Source organism: Podarcis vaucheri, assembly GCF_965113315.1.
Source record: "Podarcis vaucheri genome assembly, chromosome: Z".
NCBI classification, from domain to species: Eukaryota; Metazoa; Chordata; class Lepidosauria; order Squamata; family Lacertidae; genus Podarcis; species Podarcis vaucheri.
Window position 1 is genome coordinate 49158711 of NC_138758.1, and position 16409 is coordinate 49175119.

At 44.7% G+C, this 16409-nt stretch overlaps 1 protein-coding gene across 20 annotated transcripts in view; it reads right to left on the bottom strand.

Moving 5' to 3' along the window:
* Nucleotides 1-16409, bottom strand: part of DNM1 (dynamin 1) — a 129376-nt gene that overhangs the window by 33887 nt on the left and 79080 nt on the right. For 11 of the 20 annotated variants that reach the window (XR_014215876.1, XR_014215877.1, XR_014215878.1 and 8 more), the window contains 2 exons: nucleotides 15903-16016; nucleotides 15132-15143 (listed from right to left, as the gene is read on the bottom strand). Coding sequence is in view for 16 of the 20 variants with exons in the window: in XM_082208867.1 (XP_082064993.1) it covers nucleotides 15132-15143; nucleotides 15903-16016 (126 nt within the window). In the remaining 4 variants the exon portion in view is untranslated. The remainder of the gene's footprint in view (nucleotides 1-15131; nucleotides 15144-15902; nucleotides 16017-16409) is intronic. The other 9 variants (XM_082208874.1, XM_082208872.1, XM_082208865.1 and 6 more) reach the window with 1 other exon arrangement.

Sequence of the window (16409 nt, forward strand, 5' to 3'; positions counted from 1 at the left end):
TAACTTGTACCACCCTAATAAACCGCCATCCTGATTTTTGTCTTTTGAGAAATCCCTTGTCAAAATGTCACCGTGGTGAGTTGCTACAGCAAGGCGTGCTATTTGGGTGGGGTGGGGGGTAAAACTTCATTTCGCAAATTTATTGCAAAAAAATAATATGCTTTTGGATGTGAGGAATTCAAATCTGCTGTTATTTTTGTGTTTTGACAACATTTCGCTTGGTAAGTCTCCGTTTGATGGACAAGCATATAAACTGCTTTCGGAAAACCAAAGAAGCTTTATTTTACCGTCTGAAAATGTCGGGTAATGCTAAACAACAACAATGTATAAATGCAAGTACCTGGCAATCGTTTTAAATGATACCAATGCAATTTTACACACATTCTATTTGCCAAGCAAAACTAAATTATATTAATTTAACCAAAATATCTTTTGAATTCCCAAGTCGTGTTACAAATTTTTAGCACCCCACATTTTGGGAATTTGGAAGTTGAAAATTCAACATGCCCTATAATGCTACTGTGCTCATTGTGCAGGGTCTAGGTCCCCATGCCACACCCTCAGACTCCAGAAATAAAATCTCTGGATGAGAGGGTAGGTGTGTCTAATGTACTCATGCACACACATGCATTACACTTAGGTACCGTATAGGGATGGGAAGCCCATGGCTGCCCCCCCATACTGTTAGACTAGAATTCCCATTGTTCCTGGCCACTAGTCACACTCATTTTGTGCTCATGGGAGTTGGCGTCTGGGAACATTCAGAGGGGACCATGTTTGCAAGCCCTGGCTTACAACCCTCTACCTGCAAGCGGGGAGGTGCATGAGTGTGTGTGTGTGTGTGTGTGTGTGTGTGTGTGTGTGTCTCCCTCCTCCCTCCCTCCAGCATCCTCTATGGGAGGTTGTGAAATAAAGATAACAACAACAACAATAAGTTCACACCCTCCCCACACCCACCCCTTGGATGCTGGCGTATTCAGCATTGGAGGGAAATGAAAGTGGATGGATCTCCCTGCCTCTCTATATGTTTCTGTTGCTCACGTGACAAAGATGCTCCACGCCTTAGAGCCAGGGTTGGTACCTGCAGCCCTCCAAGTGATGGAAGGACCCCTAGCTCAGTAGTGGGACATCCATTTTGCATGACATTCAACTCTAGAATTTCCATTTAGGGCTGGGAAAGCCTCTTGCCTGAAATCCTGGAGAACTAGCTGCTGCCGGCCAGTGTAGACAATGCCAAGTTGGATAGACAACAGATCTGCATTGATCGAAAGGCAGCCAACGATGCTCCTATCCTGAACGACTACAACTCCGCCACCCCTGGTCATTGGCCATGCTGGCTAGAGCTGATGGCAGCTGGAGTCCAACAGCCTTAACTGGACCGAAGCCTCTCCACCCCTGCCTTAGATTGGCTTGAGAGCTGAGTTTTGCAAGATGCCTTTCTAAATTGTCCTAAATTGGTTGATGCACTTAAGTCTGAGGCTCAAATGCCTGCTCCACCCCTGAGCACGTGCATGACCAATTCTACTATTTTGCCTTTCGCCTGTTGTCTTTATGTGACTGCAGTTCACCTCCTTGCTGGCACTTCTGCTCATTTCAGGCAACAAGAGGGAGAAGAAAGAAAGAGACTGTGACCGACTAGCATCTGAGCTGGAGGGATGATAAAAGCGAGACAGCAAGGGCAGGTGTGATGGCTGATGTCAGATTCCCATTATAAGCCAATGATGCTCTTTTCAAAGCACACCTTAAAGCAGTGCTTCCCAACCTTGAGTCTTCAGCTGTTGTTGGACTATGCTTCCCTAGTTAGCCGCACCAGTGGTCAAGAATGATGAGAGTTGTAGTCCAACAACAGCGGGGGACTCAAGTTTGAGAAGTGCTGCCCTACAAAAAACCCTTCCACAGCTTGCTGCCCTCTGGACGGTTTGGGCTGTAACTCCCACCAGTGCTTTTTTAAAGGGGGTACTCAAGGATATGCAGTACCTGCACTTTTATTTTTGTTGAAAACAAAACTGTGCCCTATTTTTCTAGGGTGGGGGGAAACACTGATTCCCATCAGCCCCGGCCAAAACATATGGAGGGCACCAGACTGAAGAAAGCTGCCTTGTAGGATCTGAATGGGGAAAGTTTATATACAGTACTCGTGAGCAGATGACCCAGCTCTGCAAGTGATCGTTGTTGCTCACTTCCCCTGAACAGATCATACTTGCGTAACTGCGCCAAATGCCTTGCATCCCACACTCCAGAAGTCAAGGAACGTGAGTATAATGGAAGAATGGTCATGGCGGGCCTCCGAAAAGCAAGGGGAGTGACCCGGGTCCTCCAGATCGGTTGCTAGTTTTGTTTCATCCCTGATAAACCATGGATTCCAAATCTCCCTTTCTTCTGCCTCCCCCCACCCCCATCTTGTGTGTGCTGGTGGGTTTGCATATTGTGCATAAAGCAGCCTTTATCCCTGCAGCAATAGAGAGGAAATAGAGCACATGGCCCTTGGAACATCTGGAATCGCTACACGGGAGCCGCGCACCAGAGGGAAGACAACATTCCTTGAGTTTCCATCCAAGGTATGGAGCCTTCTTTTCCCCTCCCTCGCAACCTTATCCACCAGGCGGCTCAGTTCCTGTCGAACTTTGACCTTCCCAGCAGCTGGCAAGCTCCTCCTTCAAGCCTCGTTAGTTTTGCACTGCCACGTCAATTGAGGCAGAAGTGCAGGAGAGAAGCAGGAGAAGGAAGGGAGGCGCAAAGACCAGAATGACGGAGCCACAATGAGTGCCAGATGCTGGGTGGGGACTGGAGGCCACAAAGGAGGTGTGGGAGGGAGGCAGATCACTCTCCTGGTAGCCAGAGGCTAACTGCAAAGGCAAGTGGCCAACGTGGGAGCAAAGAAGCTTTGTGGCGGACCTGATCACAAATGCCGCACTCCCCGGACATTTGCTGTGGATGCCAAAGCAGAGTTGGAGTTCCTTTGGGGCAACAGCAGCAGCAGCAGCAACCACAAAAACCAATAAAGCGTTTCATGGAAGCGTTGTGTGGATACTACAGGCCCAAGCGATCTTCTACCAAAAGCTGACCAGATGTGGGGGTTCCCTAAAAGGAGTTGAGGATCCATAACTACTCCACCTCCAGCACACGGCTGCATCTTCCAAGAGACCCTTCTCCCAATTTTTCAGTTGGTGACAACTGTTTGCTTTCTTCTTTTATTTAATTTTGTTTCTATTTTCCCTCCCCCTAAGGAACCTGTGATGTGGCCGAAGGGATCTGGGTGGTTTTCCGTATGAAGAAGCTTGGAGAAGAAAGGGGCAGGACGGTTGAATGGATTCTGCGAATGCGGGGATCACCGAACCTGGCGCCGATGTTTCTTCTCTGGCAGCTGGTAAAGTAAGCTGCTTCTTCTGACAGGACTTGGTCTTCCCATTGCCTGTTTCCCCCCCTCTCTCTGTCTTTCTCTCCCCTGAGAACTGTCAGCCCGGAGGCAGGAGCCCGGGAAAGAAGTAAGTGCACCACCTGCTTGCCGGCTTTTTGGACTCAGAGGCTCCACTCCGTCTGCCCAGTGTTCGGACTACCTGTTCAGGATTACAATATTGTACAGTAGTCTGCACATTGGTTAGGCTGTGCTGGGATATACATCGTATGCTGCTGGCACTGTGCAGGGAAAGAGGTGCTTGCCTGGCCAAAGGAAAATGATGCCTGGTTTCTCTCCCCATCCCAGTTTTCATCTCTGAACTTCACCTTTTCTTAGCTGTCTTGCTTCATTCCACGTCCCACCTCCCTCCCCTTGCAGGAAGGTAGGATGCTCTCTTCTTGGGTTTGCAGTGGGGGGGTGCAGACCACAGAAAGTGAGATAGCAGGAGATTTTTGGCTGGCACATGTTTGCGATGCAAGTTTTAGCGGGTCACAGTGAAGCAGCGTTAGCTGTCTACTAAGTACCAGAGATGCTTGCCATGAAGGGTTTGAATAGTACAGTGGTACCTTGGGTTACAGACGCTTCAGGTTACAGACGCTTCAGGTTACAGACTCCGCTAACCCAGAAATAGTACCTTGGGTTAAGAACTTTGCTTCAGGATGAGAACAGAAATTGCGCCGCGGCAGCGGGAGGCCCCATTAGCTAAAGTGGTACCTCCGGTTAAGAACAGTTTCAGGTTAAGAACGGATCTCCAGAACAAACTAAGTTCTTAACCCAAGATGCCACTGTGGTGAGACTGGAGAATTCAGTATAAGTTGCATCTTCAGCTGAAAGCATTCGTTGTGTTGAGCTATTTCAATTGCTTTTGTTGGATCTGCTCATTGTACACAGTCCCTCAGTTAGCTAAGAACTCTTCTTGGGGCTTCCTAGGATGGGAAGCTGGAAGCTGGCAAAAATGCTGCTCATTTTTTAAAAAGCATCAAAAGGATTCTCAGAGCTCTCAAATATTGTTTCAATATTTACTCTGGCACCTTTCTGCAACTTCGGGACGAATGTGGAAGAAAAGGGCTTATCCACACTTCCATTTGGTCCACATTTTATTCTGTTTGCCCCATGCTTTCCAGGCATGGTCCCGATAGGCTTTTTGTTTGCCCTGCCGCTTTCCCCAGGAAAATCCACTCTTTGGTGCTGAACATCAGTCTGCAGAAAGCCCAATTTACATATGCTACAATTCAGCATTAAACAGTGGGTTTTCCCTGTGAAAAGAGCATGAGGCAAATGGAAGTGTGAATGAACCGAGAGAGAGAGAGAGAGAGAATGAATCATGGAAGATGGGGAAAGATGCAGGGAAAGTCACGAGTGCCAATCAATATGAATTGCTGCCATGTTATCTGCAAGGGATTGAGAGTCAGAAAACAAAAGTGTGCTCTCGTATCTCAGAGGCCCTGTGTTTTCATGGTGTGGGCTTTCCCAAACATCAGGCTCTTTCATCGGATGCCTGAAGAACCCCTGGAATCTGGGGGAAGAAGCTGCTGCTCCTTCTGAGACCATTCCACAAGAAATAAATCAGAGCCCTGAGAAGCCGCAGCAGTTTCCTCCCCTTTTTACCTCTTATCTGGGATGAGTTTTCAAGGCAGAAATTGAAATCAGGGAAGGAAACAGTGATAACATTCGGTTCATCCACTAAACTCGCTGGAGTTACTTCTGTCTTAATGACTGATGATGAAGTTCAAGAGGCAAAAGGGAGACAAACTAAGGAAATGAGAAAGCATTTCATGCTGGCTGTGGAGTGCGTGTTCCCCCCTTAAGTGGCTCTTGCAATAAACAAGAGGTTTATTTTACCCAGCTGTCATGTTTGGATCTCTGCCCCTGGGCTCCCTTTTAATCTTGCAAAAATTGCAGAACTCTTTTTGAATGGTGAACAATGAAAGTTTAAATTAGCTTGTGTTCACTGTGCTTAAATCCTGTCACCTGAAAGAAAAATGGATGGGAGGCAATATTCATTCCACGTTTTTCAATAACTGGAGCACCAAGTGAAAAACACAGTGAGATTTTGATTTTCACTCAATGGAGGCATGGTATAATTTGGGACAGGGTAATCTAAGTCAGTTTTCAGCGTCAAGGCCAGGGCCTGGTACCCAAACATACGGAATACAAATAAAAGGGAGAGCAGCTTTGGGCATCTACAGAGGGCTTTCCGTATACAGTGGTACCTCTAGTTATGAACTTAATTCGTTCTGGACCTGAGACTGTTCTTAACTACCGGCGTGCTTTCGCTAATGGGGCCTCTTGCTGCCGCTGTGCCGCCGGCACACAATTTCCGTTCTCATCCTGGGGCAAAGTCCTCAACTTGAGGTAACTCTTCCAGGTTAGTGGAGTTTGTAACCTGAAGCATTTGTAACTCGACGTACACTGTACTGCTTGGTAGTAACACCAGACCCTCAAACATCCAGTAGCTGCATTTTAAATTGCATTTTAGCCTGTATTTTAAATTGGTTTCCTCCCGCCTATTATGTTTTTACTGTAATTTTTAGTGTTGTTAGCCGCCCTGAGCCCAGCTCTAGTCGGGGAGGGTGAGGTATAAATAAATTATTATTATTATTATTATTATTATTATTATTATTATTATTATTATTAATTTCCAATGCGGAGGGGCTGGCTTCAGCTGCAGCATTTCCTGAAGAAATTAAGCCCCAGGAGAAAGTCACAAAACAGAGATTCCTACAAAAATATGCCTAACCCCACCCCCACCTCAGAGGGTTTCAGTGATGGCGGGCCAAGGCACAGATGCATACCGACTCAATGCAGAGACAAGGCATAGGTTAAAAACGCAGATAAATCAAACAGATGCTTGATGAATGTGGCTATTATGCAGAAGGGTAAAATGTCCACCCTTCTTAGTCATTCACACATCATCTTCTTAAGTTCATTTAATATGGATTAGCAACTGCCCATTAACATGCCTTAAGCACCAGTCAAAGAAGGTTAGAGAGTAGGAAAAAGGACGGATCAGTGCCTACTCCCTTCCAGCCATGTGCTGGAAGTAGTGGACTGTCAATTATAGTATTCCTAAAACGGTGCAACCCTATGCACTCAGAAGTAAGTCCCATTTAATTCAATGTGGTTTGCCCCCTGGTTAAGTGGGGCAACTTAAACTAGAGAAAACGTTGGTGATGGGCTTAAAATAATAATAATAATTGTGCACATCTATGGAAGATTCATCAGTGGCAACTAGCTCTACTGTTCAACAGACACTGAAGATTAATAACAAGCAAAAGGCTGAGTCAGAGAGGTCACTGGGATGAATCAGCTAGCATATCCCTCTTCTTCCTCTCTGCCTATCATTAGGCAGGCACCCTCACTGTATAGGCAGCTCTCCCATTTACATGCACAACTGTGTATACGCACATTGTGCTGACCCTGGAAGTGATCCAGAAACATCATAAAGCCATCACTGAAACGTCACTAAAATTGCGGAACAGGGGCAGGAGTGAAATGGGGTGTTTGCAGACTTTTTCAATGGGTTTCAACTGTACGCGATTTCACTGATGTCTGGAAACGTGACCCCCGCATAAATGGGGGGCTACCTGTACTGTTTAAATGCGAGTTGAATACTTTTTTAATTTTAGCATATAATTTTGTTATGCACAGCTGTTTTTAAAGTCTTCCTGTTTTTATTATTGAGAATTATTTTGTATTATTTTGCAGGCACTGCATTTTTTTTAATTAAGCAGTATACAATTCCCCCCCCCCCTACATAAAATAAATACACTTTACAAATGTTTTGTCCCCACCGACAAACACACACGTTTTCTGAGAAGTGGGAAAATTAGGGCAGCCCTTCCAGCTGAGTTAGGGTCCAGTTGTTAGGTTTTTGCCTCCCATTATGGCCAGTGGTCAGGGATGATGGGAGCTGTAGTCCAACAACATCTAGAGAGTTGCACCCCACTGCCTATTACTCAGAAGCAAACTGCCCCTAAACCAAAAGCAAGCTGGTAGCCGTTACCACTTCTTGTGGCAGTGTGTGCTATCAATTAATTGCATGTTGTGTGAAGGAATACTGTCCCGATTTTCAATCCAACTGATTTACTTATGTTTGGCGGGGATACGGGAGAGTGGCTGCTCCCGGACTCTGGAACTCCCTCCCTGGAGAAGCCAGACTGGCTCCCTCCTTGCTGTCCTTCTGCCAGCAGGTAAAGGTGGCTTTATTCTGGCAGGAATGTGGGACCTGACTGCTTTTAAATGTGTTGTTCTATTTTTACTATCTGTATTTTAATAGATTCGTTTTTAAATGATTTTAATTCCATTATAGTTTGTTTTATAACAATTATATTTTAGCTTTCTATGTTTTACCTGTGATTGTTTTAACTTTTGTAAGCATGCCTTGAGTCCTGTCTCTGGGGAAATGTGGAGTATAAAATAAAACAACAACAACAAATTATTTGTTAAATTTATATGAATGGAATGCTTTTTTAAAAATGATATCCCACTTTCCCATGCAAAATGCCAGATTTTCACTGGGCCCCAAGTTCTAGTGATATGAGAGAGGGAGAAAATTTTCACTTTATCCACACCATACCCTGTGTCACAAACCGAATCTTGCAAGCTTTTCTCCCAGGTGAGTTGTTTTGGCCCCGTGACCATATCTGGTTGCCCTTCTGCTGCTCTACAGCACCCTGCTTGAGACACAGCAACCAGAAATATGCACAGTATTACAACCATGGGTTCCCCATAAGTTTTTTTAAAGGCACTGTGATGCAGGCAGTTTTACTTTCAATCCCTTTCCCAATAATCTCTACCACAAAACTCACATACAGCTCTTGCAAAAGTTCCTGTCCTCTACTAGCAGCTTATTGCATTGTTTCGGGAAGCCTTGAGGAAGAGATAACAGTCTGGTAGCATTTGAAATGGATTTGCCTTGAAAGAGGAGCGAAGTGGTGCACTGCAATCCTATGCAAGTTTTCTTGGAAGTAAATCCATCTAGGTTCAATTGGGCTTAGTCCCAGGTTGGTCTGCATAGGACTGGGACCTTGTGTAACACTGCAGAGTCCTGGCATTAAGTAGTCTCCTTTTATAACGTGCTGCTGCCGGCAGGATTGGTCTAAGAGCCTCTTATAAAACAGCACCACTGGATACTGGGGGCATCTCATGAAGAGAAACAACTGGGCAGGTGAGATCACCCCACTTGGTCAACCCACTGGAAGCAATCGGTTCCTAGCTGAAACTATTGCTTCAGTGAATCTATTGCACAATGGCTCTCTACAGATCAGGGATCCAGCCCGTTGGGAGGCTGACAAAGGAAAAGAAAACAGCCAAGAGAATCCAAAAATAAGAGGGGCTCTTGGACGTAGGGCAGTGTAAGGAGTCGGCTTTCTGCCCCTGCTTGGCAAGTCTAACCCCATCCATTTCCCCATTACACACCATCAGCCACTCCTTTCACAGCAGGCAAGAACCCCATCTATGCTAAGACTTTCGCCCCTTTAAGACCCTTTTACATTCCAACCATTTCCTTCAGCGGGGGCGGTGTGTGTGTGTGTGGGGAGAGAGAACAAGGCAGCTTTTGCGGGAAAAGGCCGGGTATTTTGCTAATGGGGCCCAGATGTTTTCACCACCTAGTCTGGCTGCCCAGCTCCACTGCAACAGGGTGGGAATAGGCTGAGCTACTCTCAAGTAACAGAAGTACCTTGCTTGACTCAATGGCCAAACTTGCTCTGCTTCTCTTGTGTAGAAAAAAACAGCCCTTTGGTTTAGCCGCCACAGAGAGGTTGGGACAAAAAAAGCACAACATAACCTTATGAAAGAGGGGGTGTGGGAGGGGGGTTCAAGCCCCCTATTGTGCATATGTGCGCACACACATACAAATGCACACAGCCCTCAAGAGATAATTCACTGAATCCTCAATATGTTAATTTAAAAAAACAATAAGGAAAAGCCTTTGAACTCCATTAAGCTGGGTATTAAATTGGGTGGAGGGGGATTCCAAAACAAACTAACCTGATATTATTATTATTATTATTGAAAAGGTAAAGGTACCCCTGACCGTTAGGCCCAGTCGCAGATGACTCTGGGGTTGCACACTCATCTCGCTCTATAGGCTGAGGGAGCCAGCGTTTGTCCGCAGACAGCTTCCGGGTCATGTGGCCAGCAGGACTAAGTTGCTTCTGGCAAACCAGAGCAGTGCACAGAAATGTCGTTTACCTTCCCGCTGGAGTGGTACCTATTTATCTACTTGCACTTTGACGTGCTTTTGAACTGCTAGGTGGGCAGGAGCTGGGACTGAACAACGGGAGCTCCCCCCGTCGCGGGGATTCAACTTTCTGATTGGCAAGCCCTAGGCTCTGTGGTTTAAACCACAGTGCCACCCGCGTCATTATTATTATTATTATTATTATTATTATTATTATTATTATTATTTCAATGCTACCCTTCCTCTGAAGATCACAGGGCAGCTTACAATATAAAAACACAAAAATGCATACCATAATAACAATCAATAACAACAGCACACCCCACATAGTTTAAAAGGCTATAGATTTTTTAATTAAGCAAAGGCCTGCGAGAAGATGTTTATGACTGGCGCCTAAGTATATACCTGTCTTCCTGCCTTCCTGGGGACAGTATCCCACAAACGGAGCCACTGCAGAAAAGGCCCTGTTCTCATGTTGCCGCCCTGCAGACCCCTTGCAGAGGAGGCACACAAAGAAGGGCCTCAGATTATAATTGCAGGATCTGGGCCATATGTGGAGACTGTCCTTACAGTATTGCGTTCCTAGGCCATTTAAGGCTTTATAGGCCCAGAAACTAATTGGTAGCCAGGGTTGGCGTTATATGCTCAAACTGTCTTGCCCCAGTGGGGAACCTGGCTGTTGAATTCTGCACCAGCTGAAGTTTCTGAACTGTCTCCAGAGGCAACCCCACATAGAATGCGTTGCAGTAATTTAACCTAGAGGTTAGATCTATACCTCCTGGGCTAATGTACATATCAAGACACAGTTATCTTTCAGAATTTGCAGTTGACCGAATTTTGCAATATTGTTCTCAGCTCAAAGAAAAGTATCAAAATCCATTTTTTAAAAAAAATCTTATTTTGGAATTTAGAAATGCATGCACCAAGATTAAATATATACTTTATGATAAAATACATATCTATATATGAATTTAATTTTTCTGCAGATTTTTTTTAAAATTACATATTAATATAGAGACTGGTCTGAACAGTTTTATGAATGAACACATGTGAAACTGACACAGACCAAAACCTATCTATCCATTTATTATACTGCCCTATACTCATTGATCTCAGGGTGTTTCAAATCAGCCGGATCCAGCCATTCTCTCTCTCTCTCTCTCTCTGTGTATCTAGTCTCTAACATGTGTACATGAAAATGCATCGTTATAAACCCTAACCTACTCCCTGGCAGTGCACAGACTGCCATTTTACACCCTGAAGATCCTGGGTTATGCAGTGGAACCTTGGTTGTCAAACGCTTCGGAAGCCAAACAATTTGGAACCAGGAAGTGAATGTTCCCATTTCCGAACGCATCTCGGAAGTCAAATGGTGCGTTTCCCAATTTTCCCCATTCATTTTGCTGACAGCCCTTTGATCCTTGGTTGTTGAACGTTTAAGACAAGGGTCAGCAACCTTTTTCAGCAGGGGACCAGTCTACTGTCCCTCAGACCTTGTGGGGGGCCTGACTATATATATATATATATATATATATATATATATATATTTGGGGGGGAGAACGAATTCCTACGCCCCACAAATAACCCAGAGATGCATTTCAAATAAAAGGACACATTCTACTCATGTAAAAACACGCTGGTTCCCAGACCGTCCGTGGGTCGTATTTAGAAGGCGATTGGGCCAGATCCGGCCCCCTATGCCTTAGGTTGCCTACCCATGGTTGAATGGTCTTCCGGAACGGATTACATTCGACAACCAAGGTTCCACTGTATTTCAAACAGTTGACTACATATTGTAGGTCATACAGCCTTTCCTGGTAATTCTTTAACTCATCACCCTGGCTTTTATATCGGTGGGGACCAGACAACTATATTGGAGAGTAACTGAACACAGCAAGAGCGTAATGAGAGCCAGCTGGATCGTGCCAATGGACAGTGCTTTTTAAAAAAGAAAAAAAAGAAAAAGAAAAATGGTGCTGGTACTAACCATGAGGTGGTCACAGTAAGTGCCATCCTTTAAACATAGGTTGGGGGGAAGTTGCTGGTACCCCCTTGGAAAAAAAGCACTGCCAATGGCGCTTCTAGTCCAGCACAGTTGACTGTGGTCAACTAGATACCTGTGCGGAACCTGCAAGCTGAGCCGAAACACAAGAACAGTCCCCACCCCACCCCTGGGGTTTCCCCCAGTAGTATTCAGAAGCACCTCTTGCCTCCAATTAGGGAGAGAGAGCACAGCCATTGTGGCTAGTGGCCACTGACAGCCTTCTCCTCCGTGAAATTTGTCCAATCCCCTTTTAAAGCCATCTAATTTGGTGGCTATCGCTGCTTCCTGTAGGAGAGAGTTCCATAGTTTAATCATGCACTGTGTGAAGGACATCTGTCCTCAACCTTCCAACCTTCATTTGATGCCCACAAGTTCTCCCCCTTACAAGAGGTGGAGAAATACTTTTGTCTCTCAATTTTCTCCATACTATGCATAATTTGGCAAACTTCTATCATGTTGACTCTTCCTCGCCTTTTCTCTAAACTAAAATGTCCCAAATTCTGCCACCTTTCCTCCTAAGGGAGTCTCTCCATCCCCTTGATCATTTTGCTTGGCCTTTTCTGAACTCTACAACGGCAGACGGAGTAGGGAGCCTTCGGCGATGTGACGGTGGTGGTAAGTCCTTGGGCAATGGTAATAAGATCAGGCAGGGGTGTTACAAATGTGTTCTGTTTTCACCTGTGAAATGCCAGAGGTTATGGCACTCTCCATGAACACTGGAGACAGCTGGCACCCAGGAGCACCCTTCATTGTAAAGCCAACAAGCTGAAAGACATGATCTGCAAAAAAATAATAATCCTAGGGCTCTCTATAAATTCCTACTAAAATATACTGCTTTGCTTCTAAGTGGAGTTCAGCTACAGACTTCCAAGTGAAAACTGCTTATGTTTCCCTCCAAAGAGGCCAAGGAGCGGGACCTATGAAAGAGGAGGTGTGTGTGGGTGTAGGGATATGGTGCTGAAGTGGAGCAGGAGGAGCGGAAATAAAAACATGTTCCCCCTTTCCCTTCCACTCTGGTTGAAACAAAGGCCCCTTTCTTCTGCTCAGCTCCTGCCCCATCAGCACTGCATTTATTCAAGGGATGGTGGCTGGCAGGTAGCTGCCTTAATTGGGCAATGCTGCCTCTCAACATCCATCCAGAAGGGAAACAATACAAATCTGCAGCTGGTATTCAGCCCGAGGGCTGCCCTCACCCAAGGATTAAAAGGAACTGCTATCCCCACACACTTCAGCCCCAACCCCTGCAGCTGGAACTAGTTAAAATGGCTTATGTTTCTGAACTGCAGTCATTCCCATCACCTCTGAGTAACTGGGGGATTCTGGACACCTCTGGAATCCAGATGCAGAGGCCAATTCGACATCGAAACCCAATATTTGTGTCTCTCACACTCTCCTGCCTAACTCACGCCTAACTCTGAGGGGGATGGACAACAAGGCCATATCAATTTGACAGAGATGTGCTGCCTTGGAAGCTTTGTGTCGGCAGCAACGGGGTGAGTGATTGATACTGCAATACCTTTGATAACCAAAGTGCTACTAATTCATGCTTGCCCATCTGATGGATGGGTGAAGATCTCAGAAGGAAAGGGTGCTGTCTCAGGAGCTGCCTAACCAGAAATAAGGGCCATTCATTGTGTACAATAGCACACTGTTGGTCTGAAATGCAGCTATCCTTTATGATAAATCCATGTGGTTTGAAATAAGGAACATCTGGAAACATAGTACTCAAGTTACAAGGGAGAGGCCACTCTCCCCATTACTCCCTTTTCATCAGGCAGAACTGGAAAGGTAGCTAGGGGCCATTTCATACATGATGTTTTATTTACCTAAACGGATTTGGTGGAGGGGCAGGAATAAGTACACCATCATGTGTGAAGACAGTGCACTCATCTATTTCAGTTCCTTGGAGGGTCCTGCAATGGGAACAGGTGCATTTTACTTGGCAAAAGAAGCTAAGAGCATTGCACCATGTTAAAGATCAACAGCAGTTTCACCGGGTGAAATTTACAGACTTTCAGTTGTTTGCAATGAACAAATCAAAGAAAAGCCACTGAAATAGCTCAACACAACAGGTGCTTCAAGTGGTTCCCCCAAATTCAGCTGAAATTGCAACTTATACTGGCTTCCCCAGTCTCACTATTATTCAACCCCTTGAATGGAATCCCTGTAGATTTTGATAATAAACCTGATTTGAAATGGGAGTTGAATAATTTCGATTGCAACTGTACATGCTTGCTGAATATGCACATTTTCTGCAAACAAACAAACAATCTCTATAATCATACATTTGTATGCCACTCTCTCTTCAAGGCCCACTTTGTTGGGGTGTGCACATTTCTGTGCCTGTTACTTGGTTGGAGAAGTTCAGGAAAGTGCAAATCTTGGGTGGCTGTGTTTTAGTTCTCATAAAGTGCAGATTAGGGAGCTTTAAAATGCAAACCAAATCTAGTTTCTCCCCCACCCTTACTATAGAACCATCTCCCAGCCTTTATCTTCTTTTCTCCCTCAAACTGCCATTACCACCCTTTCAGCTGCCCTCAGACCCCTTCCTGATTGGCTGGGTGGCATTTCCTTGAACTCTTGACAGATGAGAGACTCAAGTAGGTAGGTAACCTATCTGAAGGGCTGCTATTTGACCACTTTATAGTAAAACGAAACCTTTGTAGTAAAAGGAACCCTCAGTCTGATTTCAAACCCCCAAACCTCCAAACCTAAGCTGGACAGAGGAAATCCTTGTTAGAGTCTGATTTATTTTCTACACATTCCAATCTGATTTATTAGACAGGATTTGGCTAGGGAATTTGCCTTGCAGAAGCAGACATTATTGCTCATTCAAAACAATACTTTTCTCTCTCGCTCGCTAAAGACTCGCTATACATTTTGAAATCATGAAATGCACTAGCTACTTCAAACCCTTGCATGGTCCATTTGTGTCTGAATTTCCCTCCCTCCCTCTCTCCCATGTGTGTGCAAATGTATCTGTATTTTATTTATTTTTACCTTATTAAAAATAAAATAAAACATCTAGCCCTCTGATCATCTACTGAGGGGATGCAATAACATAAAACTTAAACAAGTGAAAATAGCACAATTCACAAAACAACTGAAAGAGGTTAAATATATTACAGTTAACATACAATCATAAAGCTGCTCTAAAGCTACGGAACATCTCTCTCCCATGGACTGGGGAAAAATAGAACCCCACAAGTGCCTGGGTAAATAAATAGGTTTTAAGCTGGTGCCAAAATGAGATAAAAGTCACTCCCAGAGGGGAAAGCATTCCAAAAAGGAAGACCCTGCTTTCCCAATTGCACAATGAACCTTTTGCCCAACGATGAATTCTGAGGAGGGTTACCTCTGACAATTTTAAAATGGGCCTGCTAAGCACCCCCTAGGGCAATCAGAAATTTGACCCTATTTTTTAAATAATTCAGAAATGGCAATAAACATTTTAAAAAACAACAACAGCATATGTATAATGCAAAAATGTTTTCAAAACTTACCCGCAAGAATGTCTAGAAGTCAAGTTTAAAGGAAGGGAGAGATGAAGATGTGAGCACACTAGTGAGAGTGAGATAATGCTGCCCTCTTCAAAAATTCAGTTGCCAGACCCAATAATTTTAGGTGCCAGTGGATTCTTCCACCTATCCTGATATGATTGACACCTCCCTTTTCAACTCATTCCTGTTGTGCTGAAGTTGGTTAGTTCACTTTACTGTGTGCTGAGCATGTCACATAACTATTTTAACGCAACTTCCAATTTCAAGTTGGTAACTCCTCACAACACTTCCAGAAGTAGGTTAGAGAGAGGAAGTTCAGAGGCATGGCAATTCACACAACCAGCTCACAACGTTGCACATTCAAGCAGAAATTGACTTCACCATGTAATGTCAAAGTAGTGAGTTCAAGATTATCACAACTGACCCACAGACTGATTTGGGGTGAAATGGAAGGGGGAGAACTCAGGGTAAGTTCGTAAGACATGAAGTGTCTGATAAGCTACAACAATATATGGTGCTGCTGCTGAATTTTGTGGACTCCAAAAGTGGATCCAATGAGCCGTCAAGATTCTTTATTTTTAAATGTGTAACCCCCTCTTTTTGAGGAACTTCCTCCACAAAGCTGCTTACAATATCCAGTAAAAACCAACTCCACCTCACAATAAAATGTATTTCTTAAAAATACAAAATACAGTACAACTAAACAATAAACCAGCATAAGTCCCCTTGATGGCAATTCAGAAGGAACAGAAAACACCAACAGAGAGTTCTTACCTCATCGTCCTTGTACCATGAGAGGTTCTCAGCCGTCAGGACGAACCAGTACTCTTTGGAGCCACCCTTCATGATGCCAATGTTGTTGATGGTGAGCCAGCCCTTGCGGATCACCTGTGTTATAAAAACGTATAATTGTTACGCATGCCAGCAGCTGACTCAGTGGATAAGAAGAGAATGGCATTACACACACAAACATAGCAGCATATCAAACAGCAGGGCTGGTCCAACAGCTGCTTGGATATCCTCTATGGAGGATGAACCTACGCCAGCAAACTGAGACCTGCTTAAAAACAGGAGAAAGAGCCAGACCAAGAAGGCAAGAACTTGCTTATCTTAGCTCATATATCCTCTGCCAAGAACACATGAGGAAGGCTCTGGGGCAGAGATCTATAGGGCTGCAGTGAAGAGCAACAAAACCTCTGATGCCTTTGCCGGACACCAGAAAACAAATCATAGTAAGAGGTCCAAGTCTGAAGTCAGGAAGGTACACACCATTCAGCAAGA